The sequence below is a fragment of the Marmota monax genome, unplaced genomic scaffold (assembly GCF_021218885.2).
Source record: "Marmota monax isolate L192 unplaced genomic scaffold, Marmota_monax_Labrador192_F-V1.1 WCK01_AAM20220418_F8-fsc00050, whole genome shotgun sequence".
Classification (NCBI taxonomy): domain Eukaryota; kingdom Metazoa; phylum Chordata; class Mammalia; order Rodentia; family Sciuridae; genus Marmota; species Marmota monax.
Genome location: NW_026694552.1, coordinates 6,868,365 through 6,886,918, shown reverse-complemented (window position 1 = coordinate 6,886,918; position 18,554 = coordinate 6,868,365). Strand labels below are relative to the sequence as shown.

General features: G+C 37.5%; 1 protein-coding gene across 1 annotated transcript in view; it reads left to right on the top strand.

The window, feature by feature from the left end:
- Positions 1-18,554, top strand: part of Col4a6 (collagen type IV alpha 6 chain) — a 281,018-nt gene that overhangs the window by 117,120 nt on the left and 145,344 nt on the right. The window contains exon 3 of the mRNA XM_046420854.2: positions 13,934-14,017. Within this exon, the coding sequence (XP_046276810.1) occupies positions 13,934-14,017 (84 nt within the window). The remainder of the gene's footprint in view (positions 1-13,933; positions 14,018-18,554) is intronic.

Genomic DNA, 18,554 nt, shown 5'->3' with positions numbered 1-18,554 from the left:
TAAATTAAGAGGGCGAGGTGTACAGCTCAGTGTTAAAGAATCCTTGGATTAAATCCCCAGTACCCCCCCAAATCACATTTGTCATAATGTAACATCATTTTTATATATTGTTGGATTCAAATTTTCAAAAAATTTATTAAAAATATTTGTATATAAATGTATTCCTGAATAATATTGGTCTGTAATGGTAGTGCTGGATTCACAGATTGAGTTGATAAGTAATCCATCTTCAGTTTTGTGTAGGATTGGTTTAAGTGTTTGGTAGAAATCATTAGTGAGGTCATATGCCCTCGGAGTTTCCTTTGTGGGGAGATTTTTAACTAATAATGCAATTTCTTTAATAGATAAAGGACTATTCAGATTATCTGTTCCTTTTTCGGTGAGATTTGGTAGATAATGTCTTGCAAATGAATTACCAAAGATATAGCTAAGGCCTTCCACATAAAAGCTTTAATAAAACCAGTTTTCATGTTACTCTACCTAGAAACAGAAAGTAAGATAGTTTTGAAGTCATGAAACACAGAATGGGAAACAAATACTAGACCACTCCTTTGCCTGTGGGCTTGGCTGAGCCCCCCCTAAAAAAATGAACTGGAAGTTAAACTTTGCTTATGACATGTAATGCTTTATTTTTTTTGACATGGTACTTTTAAAGTCTGTTCCCACCAACCAAAGTAGACGACTAGTTTCTATTTTCTGCATATTAGAAGGGATTAGGAGTATTTCTCCTAATTTTAGAAATTCTGGTGTATGTGACCAGTTGGTTTGTTTTGCTCATGCTAAAAGAAAAATGAAAATTAACTTCCAAAGAATTCACAGCTTAAATGTGCAACCATAAAATTAGGTAAAAGTAACTTCTTTTTGTCAAATTAAGACAGAGGTTCTGGTTTACTATGTACTACATTTTGTACTTTGTGGGATTTTTCCCCTCTTGTTTATCCCCCTAGTCATAAAGACTAGATTTCTGCATGCCATTCTATGTTTATGTTTTAGAGTCCTCTCTCCAGGATATCATCTTTCCTCATCTCTGACCAAGGTGAAACATCTTTAACCTTATTGACACCTTAACCTTATTGATCAAACCCATGCGTGGTTTTCCATTGACATACCTCTCTAGCCCTCTCTTTACAACTTTTTTTTGACACAGGATATTGCTAAGTTGCTGAGGATGGCCTCAAACATGCAACCCTCCTGCCTCAGCCTCCTGAGTTGCTGGGATTATAGACGTGCATCACAACACCCCACATGGCTTTCTTTTTTATTTTAGTATTTTTTGTTTCAGAATGCACTTTTATTTTATTCATTTACTTTTATGTGGTGATGATAATCGCACCCAGTGTCTCACTCTTGCTAGGCAAGTGCTTTACCTCTGAGCCACAACCCTATACCCACTGATGTGGCTTTCTTTTACTTTCTCTTGTGTGCCATTCTATCTCTCCATAGGCATTCTCCATGCACCATAGGGCATGTGCATATACCATCCTTTCTTCCAGAAAGATTGTCTGCCTCGCCTCCATCCCTTGCCCTAGTTGATGCTTCATCATTCTTAAGACCTCAGTTTAAACCACACTCTCTTATATGAACCTCTGATCCCACCAATCCAGATGCCACTGTTTTGTGTTCCCTTTTCTTTCTAGTAGTCTCATTTCTGGCATATAATGCACTTATAATTTGAAAATTATCATTTACTTTTACTGTTTCTTTCTCCCCTGTAATAATATAAGCTCTGTAATACCAGGGAACCAAGTCTACTTTAACAGTATACACTAGGGTATATAAACCAGTGCCTGGCATGGAGTAGACAATGAATGTTTGCTGAGTGAAGGAAAAATGTTGATGTTTTCATGACTTGAAGCTGTAAATATTTGTATCATCTTTTTCCCCATTACCCTTATTACAATTATCATAAAGTGTTTGTATAAGTATCTGTATCCCATATGAGAATGTAAATTCCATGGTGGCAGGGACTATATCTATTGTTTGAATTGGATTATAGTTTATAAACGAAAAGTCTTCAGATAATAAATATGTAGCTTGATGAATTTAGGAAAATGTGTACACTCAAAAATATTACCCCTCAAAAAATCTAGAATATATCCCTAATCCTAGATAGTACCCTTATGCCCTCAACCAACTCTATGCTCCATCGCCATAGGAAGTAACCACCAGTCTTGATTCCTATTGGCATATATGCACTTTGCCTGTTGTAGAATTTCCTATAAGGGGATTCATACTGAATATGACGCTCTTAGATTTATGGCTTCTTTCATCCAATGTCTATAAGATTCAGTAATGCAGTTACATTTATAAATAGTTTATTTTTTCATTCCTTCATGAATAATAAGTATCCCATTATACAAATATATCATGTTGTTTGTCCATTCACCTGTTGATGGACATTTGAGCTATTTCCAGTTTGGTGTATTATGCATAAAGCTGCTATGAGTATTCATATACAAGTCATATTTAATTTTTTATCATTGTGTCCCCAGAATCTAGTACAGTAGCTGGTACACAGCAGGCATTCAATAAACATTTGTTGAGTAACTGAATGAACTTAATCTTTGCAATGTTAGTTATAACTCTACCTTTTTCCTCCTACCTAGGATAGCATCTCAGAATTCAAATGAGTAAAAATGACTCAATTACAAAAAGAAATTTGAGTCCTCTCTTAATTTTCTAAAAACTACTTGGCAGAATTGGTACTTTGAAATTTTTTACTAACAATTATTTAGACACACTTCACAACAGAACTTATCACACAATTGTGTCATGATATTATTTGTAGGATTTTCAGATAAAATAAGGTACATTCTGTTAAATTTTAATTGGATTATGTCCCAAATATTGCATGGAAAATACTTGCAATAATTTAGGACATACTCATACTAAAGTTTATTTGTTGTTTTTCTGAAATTCAAACAATTCAGCATCCTGTATTTTTATTTGCTAAATCTAGCCGCCCTAATTACATGGATACCAGGACCTCTGATCCTTTGACCCTTCCAGTCTTAAGCCTTAAGTATTCCTCATCTGCTCCCAGTGACTAGCCTTAGGAAATGCTTATCTTTTATAGCTACTCAGTAATACTGGCAGATAAAAGGGAAGCAACTATTTTAAGAACATTATAGGCAACATTTAGTTTTTCTGTTTGAGTGGTAAGCATATGATTGGTGAATTTATATATATATATATATATATATTTGCAGATGAACACATAGTATCTTTATTTACTTTTATGTGGTGCTGAGGATCCAACCCAGTGCCTCACGCATGTGAGGCAAGCGCTTTATCACTGAGCTACAGCCCCAACCCCTGGTGAATTTACTTTAAGTTCTACCTGGACAATACTGTATCATCATGCTTTTCAAGTGAAATACAGCATGCTTATTATTCCTCTCCCACTCCTTGACCCTGTCAGTTATGTTTGTGTATGGTGCAAACACAGTTGAGCAGATGTTGGAGGGAAAATGCCTTCCTGAACTACTCAGCAATGTCTGGTGTCAGCTTCTTACTTAAAGGGGGGGAGGTGACAAGCCCCACCTGGCAGGGAGCCAGCTCCCACAGATGACTTCCTTCTCAGAGTCTTTCATTCATAAACTCACAGGGAGATGTTCTTAAAACTTAAATGAACATCAAATGTGGGACAGAACCCAGCTTGGTTTAATGTCTGTGTTTGTTTATATTTCAAAAATGGGCTTTGTTTTAGAATTGCTCAAAGTCAAGTCAGATACTCTGTACTACTAGCATAAAGTTCAGAAAACTAGGATGATGCTAAAGGGGACCTGGCTTAGTGGAAGAGTTCTAAGATTTGAGTCAAAACTGGATTTGAATTTGTGCCACTCTCCAGCTGACTGACTACATAACCCCTTTAAGCCTCAGTTTCTTCATCTGTAAAATGATGACAGTAATAGTGCCCACCTCAGTAACTGGGACAGTCCAGTGAGATAAAAGTTAACTCCTTGGCTAGATGCATAGAAGATGCTCGTGATAACCATTATTACGAATGTGACCTCAGAAACAGTTTTTATAGAACAACAGAGGCCCCTCTGGATTTCCATACCCTGATGCCAGCAACAGGGAATGAAGATCTTGAAAGGGTATCTCAGCATCTTGTGCTATTTTTCCCTTTTAGATGTTTAGCTGCGCACTGAAAAGAGAAGCCCTGGTTTGAGCCTTCATACTGTCATTTAAATAGCAAATGACACCAACTCTCCAAAACTCTAGATTTTTTTCTTAATCTAGAGAATGGAATGTATTCTGCTATCATATATACCTAATTAAAATAAATTAAATTTTAAAAGAAGAAAATTGGCATATAAAAATTCTTCCTTTTTTGTTTCAAAAGTAGTTATGAGAATCATGTGAAGATTTTTTTTAGAAAGTATACAAATAGTACAAGTAATATTGTAAAGTAAGCAAAGTTAATAGTGTGAAAAAGTGTACAAGAGGGCATCATTCACAATATTTCTATTGTTTTTCCTTACTTCTCAGTTTCAGGCTAATTAGTGGAATTAGTGGCAACAAATCTGTTGGGGGAAAAAAAGGCAGAGGATAACTGGTTTCTTATTCCAATTCTGGTACTTGACTTCTTATGTTGAGGAACTCACTTAACAACTGAGACTCCATTTCCTCATGTTTAAATGTGAATTGGTCTTTGAATGAGCACCTATTAAATATCTTCCTTCATAATTTTAGATACTACAATCATAGATCATACCAGCTAACAATGAGCACACTGTATGTGCCAAGCACTTTACTAGGGACATTATTTCCTTTAACTTCACAAAACCCTGCAAAGTAAAATATTGTTCCATTTTATAGTGCAGAAAATTGAAGCCTAGAGGATTTAAATTGATTTGTCTTATAGTTGAACAAACCAAGGTCTTTATCTCAAAGGAAGTTAATGTAAAAAATGGCAGGCAAAGATATAAATTAATCATTGTAATATTGTTTTGTGTCTATGTCACTACATACACATACAATCAAAATATCTATTTTAGATTGGTGGTAGAAAAATCAAATGAGATTCAATGTGAAAAGTATTTTGAAGAAGCCTATGTTATTAAAATATTATTGTTTTGTTATATTGTTTGAAACCAGGGTTGAACATCCATTTCAATAACCAGTTAGTGGGATAATTCAAGAAACATTTATTATATTCCATGGACTATCTTGTTTTGCACTATGTAAAGTACTAACAGGCCCTAACCTCTTTCCATTACTTCCCCTTCTTTCTTCTGAGACACAGTCTCACTCCTAAAATCCATGCATCTCTTCACCCCCACAGGATCAATCATCCACTGATCCTACTACCTTTTTACTGCCCTTTACAAACTGCCTATTCTTATATCTCTTCTTAGGAACCTCAAGACTCACAGTCCAGCACTTTTCCATATACCTTTGATTCCCTTTCCCCTCTTCTTTCCTTTATCATTAGCAGACCCCAACACTGATTAAATGCAGCTCATCCTCTAATCTGAATCTTTACTCATACATCTGAACAAAGTATTACAGTGTTGATAACTGGTTATTCCTTCAAATGCATGACCATCAATCTCAAGTGGACCTTCAGAGCTGCTTTGCAGTCCTACCACATTTCCTTAGCTGATACATTCTCCTACCATCTTAACTGACCATTTCACACTTTATCTTTCCTACATTCTTAATTCTAAACTCTTGAACTTGATTCATGCTTCACTGGAAAGAACTTCCTCACAGTCTTACTTCCACACCAACCAACCTACCTGTATCTGTATCCACATATTCTGCCTTCTCACACTGTCACTGTGGATAAACTTCCCATGCCTTTATCTAAGGACATTCCGTTAATTTGTATATGAGACACTACATTCTCTGCTTAAAATTACCCCCCAAATTTTCTCCTCTCTCTCCTGTATCAACACGTTTTTCCTCAAAATACTTGCACATTTGTTTTCTACAATCCTAAAAAAAGCATTATTTCAATCCAATATCCCTTTCTGGCTATGGTACCATTTCTCCCCTTTCTTTTACTCCTGGAAATAATCGACTATACTGGATTTCTCTTAGTATGTTAGTCAGCTTTTCATTACTGAGACAGAAATACCTGACAAGAACAGTTAGAGGAGGAAAAATCCATTGTACCTCATGGTTTCAGAAGATTCAGTCCATGGTCAGTCACCTCCATTTCTTTGGGACTGAGGTGAGACAGAATATCATGACTGAAGGGTGTGATAGAAGAAAGCTGCTCAGCTCATGGCATCCAGGAAGCAGAGAGAAAAAGGGGGCCAGAGAAAAGATAACCCCTTCCTGAGCATGCCCCCAGGGACCTGTTTTCTCCAACTAGGTCTCACCTCCCAATAGTTTATTCATCCATCAATGGATTAATCCACTGATGCAGTGGATTAATCCAATCACTTTCCCCCAAATCCCATCTCCAATTATATGATACTTTGGGGGGGGGATATTTTAGATTTAAACCATAGCATCTAGTTTCCAACTTATCACTTCCCATTGAATTCACTTCAATCCGGATTTTAGCCCCACCAACCCACTGATATTTCCCTAGTCCAGACTACCACATTGCTAAATCCATTGGTATGCTCCCATAGCTAATCTTACTTGACCTGTGACCAATTTAACACAGTTATCACTCATCTCTTTGAAACACTTTCTTCACTTGCCTTCCAGAACTCCTTCCTCTGTCTTAATTATCTAATACTTTCACTAGATCCACTTTCTCAGACTCCTTCTCTGGTGCCTCCTCACATTTTCTTAACATTGAAGTACCTTAGTGATTCTTATAAGAATGTCTTCTCTTCCCTTCACCTATGCTCACTGCCTTGGTAATCATATCTTAGACTCATGGATTTATATACCAATAGTAGGAGAGATGGCCATAACTATATAATCAACATTCTCTCTTGCTTTTCATGATGTTACATTGTTCAAGCTGCCTGGTTCTTGTTAAGAGAAATATAAGCATGAGAGATACATTTATCACAGTCATCTGGAATCAAGAGCAGATACTAAAAGTGCTTGCTTAGTATGTGTGAGGCTGTGGATTTATTACCCAGCACTTCTAAACTTTTTTGTAATTAATAAAAAAGAGTACAGGTACTAACATCTGAGATAGTGGAGTTGCTAGACAAAAGAGGCGTAGAAATCCTTCAAAGAATCATCTTTGAAAAATAGTTACTGATCCTTCATTGGATTGTGACATGAGTGGGAAATAAAACTTTGTTGTATTAAACCATTGAGGTTTGGTGTTTGTTACCACAGCATTTTTAAGTCTATGCTAAGGCACCATATGTACATTTCCAAGCTAGCCATCTCGCTTGAACTCCAGACTTCCATAGTGAGCTATTTACTCAATTTCTCCATTTAGATGTCTAACAGACATCTCAAAACCAGAATTCCTAGGCTAGGTCTGTAGCTCAGTGGCAAAGCGCTTGCCTAGCATAATCCTCAGCACCACATAAAAATAAACAAATAAAATAAAGGTATTGTATCCATCTATAACTACAAAAAAAATTTTAAACTCAGAATCTCTGATACACTTCCCCCAACAAGTCAATAATTCTGAGAATTTTCACCATCTGAATAAATTACAATCACATTCTTCTAGTTGCTTAGTACAGAAATTTTGGAGTCATCCCTTAAGCCCTTATTTCAATCACATCCCATAACCAATGCATCCATAAATACTAGCAGTTCTACCTTCAAATCTATCAAGAAGGCCTGATTGAGTGATAGAGAACTCAGTGCTAGAGCACTTGTCTAGCATGCACAAGTTCAATCCCCCACACTGCAAAAAGAAATCTAGAATCCCCCCCCCCCCGCCCACTTCTTCCAGACTCTACAACTGCCCCTCTGATTCAAGTGACCATTATCCGTCTGCTGGACTACCACAGACTCTTAAGTGGCCTTCTTCCTTCACCCTTGCCCCATTATACTTCACATGGCAGGTAGAGTGATCTACTTTAAAATGTAAATAAGTTGATATCACTCTTGTTCAAAAATTTTCAATGACTTTCCATAGGCAAAGTTCATAAAGTGGCTTATACAAGCTTATATGATCTGGGCCCTGCTCCATCTCTGGATTCACCATCTGCCCCATTCTTCTTCATTCCAGCACTCTAGCCTCCTTGTTATTTAGCCAAAGCCCCAAGCACAGTCTCTCACTGATTACCCTGGTACTTGCTTTTACTTTTGCCAGAATATTCTTTCCCCAGTTATCTACATAGCTTGCTCCCCCATTTTTTTTTTACAGCAGTGTTACTCAAATGTTAGTTTTCATCAGGATCAACTGAAGGGTTTGTAAAAACATAGATCCAAGCCCCAACTCTAAAGTGTATGATCTAGTAGATCTGGGAGTAGGCAAGAATTTGCATTTCTAACAAGTTTCTGGGGCTGATAATGCTGCTTCAAAGACTGAGCTTTGAGAAACAGTATTCTGCTCAGAAGTCACCTCTTAATCAAGACCTTTTCTGACTTTCTTATAAAAAATAATATTGTGGCCCCAATGCTTCCTATTCCTCATAATTTGATCTATTCTCTTCCAAAGCACATATCATCTGACAAGTAGGTACATAACATTTGTTTATTTTGTATCTTCCATTTGGATTATACACACCGAGAACAGGGACTTGGTTTCAATTATGGCCATAGCTCTACACCCGTATCTATTACAGTGCATGTTCATGTAGTAGGTGCTTAATAAATATTTGTTGAATGGATGGTCAAAATAAAATGTTACACAGCCAGCCTTCTATGACCCAAGCTTCTGGAACAAACTGCTCATGAAGATAACTGAGCTTTGCAAACCATGCTAAGCTCTGCTTACATCCAATCTGTTGCTTCCTGGGTTATCTTTTATATCATTGTCACCCCTGCCACCACTCATAGCAGAAAGCACTGTTGATGACTAGAAAAATGTATTGTTCAGTGGAAGGGATACTGTGATTTAACTCTTTATTTCAGGAAACTAAGGGGACATGGAGAATCATAGCTTTTGCTAATCTAACACTTGTAACTGAGCAATTATTTCACATTCCTTTACCTGCTTGTGTCAGGTAGAGAAGAGTAAGTCATAGTCTTGATCCAAGTCTGATGGAAGAACCAAATAGATTGAGTAAAGTCTAACAAATCATTATCAGCAAAGAGGAGAGAACAAGAACTTCTGCCTGAAATTGCTGAGAGGGAGGCAGAACTTGGGGACATCTCTGCCAAGAAAAGGGTGTTTTGGCCAAGGTTTTGAAAAATGAATAGAAATTTGGTTTATGGTAAATGGGAAGATCAGGTAGGAAAGCATTTTGGCCAAAAAAAAATCAGGAAGGAAATAAGTGTGTGAGATAAAAGTGACATTAAAATTTTTTGACGGGCTGGGGTTGTGGCTCAGTGGTAGAGCACTTGTCTAGCATGTGCATGGCCTGGCACCACATAAAAATAAATAAATAAAATAAAGGTATTGTGTCCAACTACGACTAAAAATATATTTAAAAAAAAATAAAAACATTTGACAATTGGGGCCCAGGCACTGTGGTACATGCCTATAATCCCAGCAACTTGGGAGGCTAAGGCAGGAGGATTGCAAGTTCAAAACCAAATTCAACAGTCTAGTGAGGCCCTAAAGCAACTTAGAGATACCCTATCTAAAAACAAAAATTAGCAATCAGTCTGGGCACGGTGGTACACACCCATAATCCCAGCAACTCAGGAGGCTGAGGCAGAAGAATCACAAGTTTGAGGCCAGCTCCTGCAATTTAGCAAGACCCTGTCTCAAAATTTAAAAATTATAAAGGGCTGGGAGTATAGCTCAGTGATAGAGCATCCCTGGGTCCTATCCCTGGTAACCTCTCACAGATATTTGACAATTAGGTATAGACAACAGTAAATCCAAGTGGACATTCTGACCAAGCAGAGTAGACATCAGTTATAGACAAACTGGCACAGCAATAACAGTTCATACCATTTGATAATTGGCTACAAACGAGACCAGAGTGTTGCAGAAATGCTGAGTAGTCTGGCATGTTAAAGTAATACATTTAGTGCATATAGTGAGTTACCACAATGCTTTGCATTCCTTGTATCTCCCAGTCAAACCCAATACTACAAATATTCTTGGCATCTCCATTTTATATATGGGAAAATTGGGTTTCAGAGAGGTAAGTCACTTGCCTAAGTTCACACAATCGGAAATATTAAGAGCTGCTATTTAAACCTAAACCTGTATAGGCTGGCTCCAGAACTTATAATTTTAACTAAGGTATACTGCCTCAAGTAGTAGCTAGAACATAGTTTTGCCTCTTTAACAATGTGGGGATATACGAAGATATAAAGTAGGTTGATTTTCCATTATAGACCAAGCTGTCTGGATGAGGAAACAAGACTCTCAGCTGTACAAAGACTGACCCTTAGAAAATGGGATGTTTACCCATTGAATGGGACATTTAATGAGTGCTGTGGATTTTCACTGGAGCTGGTGAGGTCATGGCAGAAATGGACCTTGAACCCGGAATAGAGACATATGGACTAGTGGAAAGAATATAGCACTAGACTCAGAAGTGCTGGGGTCTACTCACTAGCAGTGTGATCCAGACCAAAGTAATTTCCTTCATTGTTCTCATCTGTAAAATGGATGATTTGGAGTAGAACAGTGGTATAACCTCAGGAGGTATTTTGGAAATTATGAGACATATTTGGTTGTTCAAATGCAAGAGAGGCATTTAATAAGTGGGGGCCTTAAATGATAGATGTTATATACACTACAAAGTATTGAACTCCATCCTACCCTACTAGACTCTAGACATTCATGGAGGTGAAAACTTTATAATTGTCTGAGTCTAGAATGTGATTACATTTTACATATTGAAGTGAATTTTTAATGGTTTTATTTTTCCTGATTAAAACAACCTAGTAACATAAAGGGAAGACTGTAATTTTCTTCCAGAACATGACCATGAGTTATTCACATTTCAGAGAATCACTGCACCAATCTAACTGCATTCCTGATACTTGAATCACCAATACCACAACCCAATGTCATTTATTCTGTTTCAGCAGGCTGTGGCTTTCATGATGTTTCTGTGTAGAAATGCTAGCCTCTGACTACTTCATTATGTTTTCTCATATAGCCATGGATGAACTTTTAAATATTGAAATACATATTGTTTCATTATAAATGACTTTCCTTTTGGTTTTCTTTGCAATATAATTAGGTAATATTGTGTGCTTTTAAAATTATTGCTTGAATATTTATTATACCTTCTTATGAATTTCTTTTTAGGATGACAAGGCAGATTAATACATGACTGTAATAAAAATGACGTGCTGGTCTGATAGAGTTAAGAACCACGGTATTAGGTGATCTTCCAAGGCCTTTCCAGTTTTGATTTTCTATGGGTATAAGGACAGTTGGATTTTGAAAGGAAGGGGATAGCATTTTAAGGTGGGAATGACTCCAGCACCATGGCCTGCTTAAGCAGGGGTTGGAGTGTCCCCAGGCAAGTCAGGACAGAGCAGGAGGCCTGGTCTGGTCATGTTCCCTGAAAACTACTCTACCCCACCCACCTCACTGTAATTGAACACTCCTGGGGAAACTGCCAGGGCTATCATCACAGGAAATTGCCTTTTGGCCAGTAGGGCTTCTCTAGTTACTTTCTTAAGTGACAGAGGACAGTAATGACTTCCTGTCTGTTAGGAAGAAGGTGTCAGCCTCCGTGTTCTGGTGAATTCCTGAAACACCTCTAGCAGAAATTCCCTATGTTTTTGCTCAACTCTTGACATTGGGATTATTTTTCTTGTCTTATCCAACCCCCTTGCCTCCAGTCTTCTTCCTCCATACTAAAGATCTGGAAACTTTTATTCTATGATAGACGAAATTGATCCCCTATAATCCTGCTTATTCTTTTTTTATATGCCAATTTTATTGAATACCCACAGAGACACTATTTGGAAGTAGGCCATACATACAAACAGATTCCACTTCAAATTTTGCAACACCTGTTGAGTCCTCTCTCTTAAAGGGGTGTCTTTTATCATTTAATAACATGTCTCTATTTTCCTCTAATATACTCATTCATTGAAGACTGCTTGGAAAATACAAATATGTATGGAGAAGCCATTGCAAATGATCCATAATCCCAAGCAATATAGTACTCAACATCAGATAAAGTGATGGCAAATATGAAGGTTAAATTCAATGTTGCTCTTTCTGTTCTTTATTCTGTGCCAGCTCCCAGCTTCCTCCTCCCAGAGCACCTCTTGATCTCACCCTTATGAAAAACTTGCTCGTCCTATATACTGTAAAATGGAGGGCAAACTGGAAAGTGTACAATAGCACTTAGCATGTCAAAGGCATAGAAGAGAGATAAAATATCTCATATAAGGAAGGTGTTTGGAATCTAAAATAGCAATATTTTGTCATAGCTCTGCCATCACTACCTTATTACTGAAGTGCTGTGGTGATAAAGTATTGTGGGAATGTCTAAAGAGATAAGAGACCATCTGAGAAATTCACAGTGATCCCTTGGAATCAGGAAAAAGCACACAGTACACAGAGGCAAGAATGATTAAGTGTGAGGCTGGCTCATAAATATGCCTTTCTCGTTGGAAAAAAAAATGACCAACATTAAACAAAAAAGTTGGATGATACTAAATCCATCCCAGAGATAAAGTTCTTGTTATAGATATTAGTTAGAATTTATGTTTTCCTTTTTTTCCCAAGGTGGATAGGGTCAGAATGGCAGTTTCCCTTAGTTTGGAGTCTTGTATTGAGGCTCTGGTATAGAGAGGTCTTAGAAAACACTAAAACATAGAGGTGAAGTTCAAGACTTTGGAGTCAGTCAAACCTATGTTCAAATCATAGCTCTACTTCTGTGATCATCAAACTTTACTTTAGTAACATCCACTGTTGTAGGCATTGGGGATACAATATTGGACAAGACAGATAAAAGTCCTACTTTAATGGAGTTAGCATTCTAGTGGTCCAGGACTAAATATCTAATGATGAAAAAGTACAAGGGATATGATTGGAAGTAATGGGGTCTTCCTGAAGATGAGTGGTCAGGAATGGCTTCTCTGAGAAGGGACCATTGAACTGAGACCTGGATGATGAAAAGAGGCCACCAATTTAAAAAAATCAAAGGGAAAATATTCCAGGAAGTAGTAACAGCTAGTACAGATGTGCTGTGGCAAGAACAGGCTTGATATTTTAAAATGCTCACTGAATGAATGCTCACTGAAGCAGTTGAAGCTTGAGTGAGCCAGGGAGAGAATGAGGAGGTGAGGTTGGACAAAGTCAGAGTATATGTCAGATCATGTGATGGCCTTGTAGAAATTCAGCTAATCATCATCATCATCATCATTATCATCATCAAGCAGGAGAGGGGGAAAATGAAGTTGAAGAGTTTGGGTGATACTATATGATATCACCTGAAGAGTTTGAATTTGACTCATTGAGGATGGGATGCCACTATACGGTTTGAATGGTGTGCACAAATGGAGCCTGGGAAGATGAGAACAGAGTGCAAGGTGGCCATTTTCATCTTCACTACATGTCTAGCACTTGAATTTCTCCTAGGTTCTCTCCTACAGCTACTGTTCCCTCAGTGAATGCAAACCCATAAGTTACTGTACACCTGTTTTCACACCAGCCCTGTGTAAAAAAATTCTCTTGTATTTTGTGACTAGAATTTCTACCAAAAAAGGCAATGTCTGAATCACAGTTCACAAAGCAGCTACCAAACTGGCAATTTGGTGAGATATAGACCTGACCTAAGGGGAGACTAGTTTAAGATGAGTTTTTCTTTCAAATAATGACACCAGAAGATGAAATCTTTAGTCAACTTCAAATTTACTTTGTTAGGAGGAGTGTAGCTAAGGGTTAAGTTCCCTGGGGCAATTCTTTCTCGGTTCACATGCTATAGTAACTTTTTTGTTTTTTTAACAGGGAGAGAAGAACTCCTATGGAAAGCCATGCGGGGGCCAAGACTGCAGTGGGAGCTGTAAATGTTCTCCTGAGAAGGGAGCGAGAGTAAGTCACTGATGTCATTGTTGAAAGACAAATAGTCATGTGGGGGGAGCTGCTTTCTGTTTTCTTTAGAATTAAATTGCTTAGAATTTACTCTTCTGACCTCATGGAACAAGCAAAGTGAGGAGGGTCAGCTGGAAGGAGTTTTGCTAACTAATGACAGATAGAACAAGATTGGTCAAAGTCTCTGAGGGACCAAGAGTAGTCTTCCTTCATTGACTTAATGCCAAGGTTTCCCCAGTTTCATCAGAGTATTTCCAAGTGTCAATCAGATTGTGCACAAGCAGATTGTGATAATGTTTGTAGATATGTACAAATTTTCATAACTCATTTATATCCACTTGGTTTTTCCCTACTGCTCTGGGCAACAGGTGGTCCAATTATTATCTACAGAGGTGTGAGTTATCCAAATTAACCCTACTTGTTAGAGACAGAATCAGGAGTACAGGAGTCTCAAAATATAAGTAACAATAAAGTCTCAAAATATAAGTAACAATACATAGAGAATGGCTTATCAGTACTACATAAAATATGTTTTAAAACATTTTGACATATTCATTAACTATGCACAAATTGTAGTATAAATTGCAACAAACACAATATGTTGACACAACATTTACATCAATTCCTGTAAATTCTCAGCCCCCCCAATGAATTACATCTCTGATTTTCACTGAATAAAGTTGTATCCTTTAGTATAACATAGAAAAAGTATTCAAGGCAGTCTAATATATTAAACATATGTATGTATATTCATAATTTATGATCACCCTGTAGAATTCATATCTTTCAACTTTCAGAATTGTGTTTGCACTCTCATCACACTCAAAAAAGCCAAGGAGCTTCCACTGTCAAAGGAAGGTAGTAGCATAAATAGGTCAACCGAACCTTCAAAAACATAGCCAAACAGGGAACATGGTGACCGATCCACCTTCTCTTTCATTATCTGCCATTTGCAGTACAGTGAAATGTCAAACTATGCCAGAATTTGAAGGAAGAGAATAAAAAGCCACCTCTTCATCAAAAAGGATCAGACCTATTATACATTAAAGACACAGACTTAGAGAATCATAAAATATCAAAAAGGGAAGGCATCTTAGTGAGCTTCTTATCTTGCCACTGATTTACAGAGAAAAGACTCAGAAGGAAAATGACTTCCTGGGGTCACAAAGCAAATTGATGACAGATTCCTGGCTATTACCTGGGTCCTTTGATTTCTCACCTGTTTACTTCACTCACTTACCCACTACTGCCCCCAAGGGAAGCAATGTTCACTGTAGCCACCAAGGCTCATGCCTTTGACTCTGATCTACAACCAGGAAAAATAAATAAATATACAAATATAATAAATATACAAATGCATTCTTTTTTATTCTTATTTTTTATTTGTTCTACTTACAAATGCATTCTTAGCATGTAAGCAGTACAAAGTGAAATGCCATATATCATTTATATAATGTCATTTATTATTCTACTTTGGAAATAAAACCAGAAAATGAAGGTATTTATATGGTTTTATTTCCAAAATAGAATCATGTGAGTTGTGTGTGTGTGTGTGTGTGTTCTGGGCCTTTTTTTTCCCACTTACTATGTCTTTAAAATCTTTTCTTCTATCCCATAGTTTAATTCAGCCATCCCCCTTTTACTAGGCACTCAAGTTGTTCCTGAATTTTTATTATTTTATAAAATATCAATGTTATAGTGGAAATATTTGAACAGGACTTCTTATACTCATCTCTGAGTTGATAATAAGGATCAGAATAATAAAACAAGCATTTTTAACTTTCAAAGCTACTGGCAAATGGCCCCACAAAGTATGTTCCAATTCATATACCCATTAGCATTGTAAATGAGTGCCCATGTTTCTTTACCCTTGCCAACACTTGATATTTTGCAAATATGATGAATGAAAATCATCCCATTCTCTGACTGTACGTAAGTTTAAGCATCTTTTCACATCTTCATTGGAAGTGGGTATTTCTTCTGTGAATTCACTGGACAAATCCTTTAACTACTGTCCTACATGAAGATTCCTTTTGGCTTTAGCTCTGCAAAGATAGAGCAAATAAAAATGATCCAAGTGGAAGCAGATGCAATTTGAGATTTGACACAAAGGAACATTTCCTGATGTCTTATGGCAAGAGAGATGGCTAATCAGACCCAACAACCAGGAAACTCAGAAGAAGCTCTGAACTGTTCTTTGATTTGGGGGTCCATTAAAAATAGAAAATCTATATCTGAACCACAGATCAGTACTACATCAGGCAAACATGTCTTATAATGACCTCATTGTTTAACCCCAGGCTGCGATTTGGATTTTTGAAGATGGAGAGCAGTAGATTTACTCCATGAAGAGCCCCCAATTGGGTTCCAAACATCTGGAGCCCAAGTCTAGCTTCTCTTTTGGAAAGAGATAAGTGGCTGAAGGGGTAGGAGGTGGAGGAAAATGGAAGATTGCTGTTCAGAATGTTTTCCTTTAGAATTTAAAAGACAACCTCTATGCGATTAAACATGTTCCTAAAAGTTTATTTGTGAAGTCTGAAGTTTCTGAGAACATTTGTCAAGGTTATCAAACCACGCCAATTTGTATTTTATGAATCAAGAGCAAGAATATCTGTCTTGTTTTCCAAATAGATAAGGGGGCTGGTGTTCATGGGCAAAATGTGAACATGTTGCATGATGCCAGATCCCATTTAGTCATCTTCCTTTCCCTCCTACGTTCCCAGGGCCAATTGGTAGTGTTTAAACTAGCCACAGCACTATTGACCCTGCAGAACTGCCCCTCTGTACCCCTTTGTGCAGTTGTTAGAAAGATTTGAGACTGTTTTCCTTAGCTGAACAGAGGGCCCCATTGGATTTCAAGCTGTTCTTCTCAAGCTGGGAGAGGAACAAAAGGTTGGGTCACTCCTGAGCAATGCTGAAGCCCTTGGCAGGCCTGTCTCCTGCCTTAGGGAGACATCAAGCACATAGCTTGCTGGGCAGTATGTACTTTTCCTTTGCCAAAGTCCTCTTGAACTGACTGGGACATTTACACAACACCTAGCACTCCAGCAAGCTGCAATTCAAACCATTTTGATTGAATCTTTCTCAAACTGATTTCTCCAAAATATGTCCTGCCTGGTAAAGCTCTTGCCTGATGTTGGTACACTAGTTTTCACTTTCCAAAGCCTCACAGTGCACCTTTCAGGGGCTATATACTATCTATATGCAACAAATAAATGGATAAGTGACTTGCCCAATGTCACCAGACTGTTAGTTAAATCTTATTTAGCTTACTTTAAGAGAATGGCAACTTTAAAAGATGATATACCTCCTAGAATTAAATAAAGGGTTTTCTCTCTTGGACATTCAGATTTGGATTTAATATTTGACTTTCAGTTTTCTTTCTTTCGTGGACATAGGTTTTATCTGAAAGAATCATTCTTTTGAGCTGCTCTCTTGTCTGGTATTTCTTCCCTGTTCTTTGATCGAACAGAACATTTTAGGTTGACATTGTAATTCTTCCCTTTTTCACCTACTGGATCTGAAAGCTAACTCTGCATTACACTCCATCAGTGTGTATTTCTCTGAAGTTGAGGAAGGGAGGAAAGGAGGATGTATCTTTTGTTCTGAACCCAGTTTTCCTCAATATTCAGTTTTTCCTGTTTTAGCAGTGTTCTGGTTTATATATATATATATATATATATATATATATATATATATATATATATATATACAACATGGTAAAGTCTTCATTATCCAGAGCATCTGAAGTAGCATTAACACACATAATCTAGCAGTGCTAGAATTTAAAAAAAAAAAATAGGGAATGTTATATTCTCCATTAGATAAGGACTATTTGTCCCATTCTATGGCTTGAGAATCCATGTCCTTGCTTGAGAGCATATGAGACTAGAATTTCATGTGAAATTAAGGCCAAGTTTCTTAATTCCTTATCTTCTGCCTGCAGCCTCCCACTTCTCTACCACAAAATGTGTTTCCCATGAATTCCAGAGCCCAGTTGAACTAACCACTAGTTCTTCAATTTGTTCTCCTCCTGAAAACAGCTGGTGTTCCTTATATTACTGACTGATGCCATGGATACCAAGAGGTCTTTTCATTTTCTCCTGAATTAAGCAATTGCTGAGTACATCTTTTCCTCCTCCATTTGTCCCGTACACACACACTCACACACACACACACACACTCACACTCCTGCCCTGACCAATCACTTTATGACACACACCTATGTCCTTATTCTCTACTTCTTCAAAGCTAAAGCTCATGTTGCCCAAGACCTGCTCTGGTGCCTGGGCCTTTCTACAACTGCCTGAAAATGAGCTTGATGCCTTCATTGCCCATGTACTACTCATCTCTCTGTAAGTTTGCCTCAATTTTGACACTGGTCACCATTAAACAACTTGTTGCCAAACCCAGTGGACATTTCCATTCTGTCTTCTGTCTTCCTTGAGCTTCCTGCTGCACAAGACACCTCCTTCTCTCCTGAAACTCTCTGTTCCCTTGGATTTCATAATAATGTTTTCTAATTCTTTTCATACTT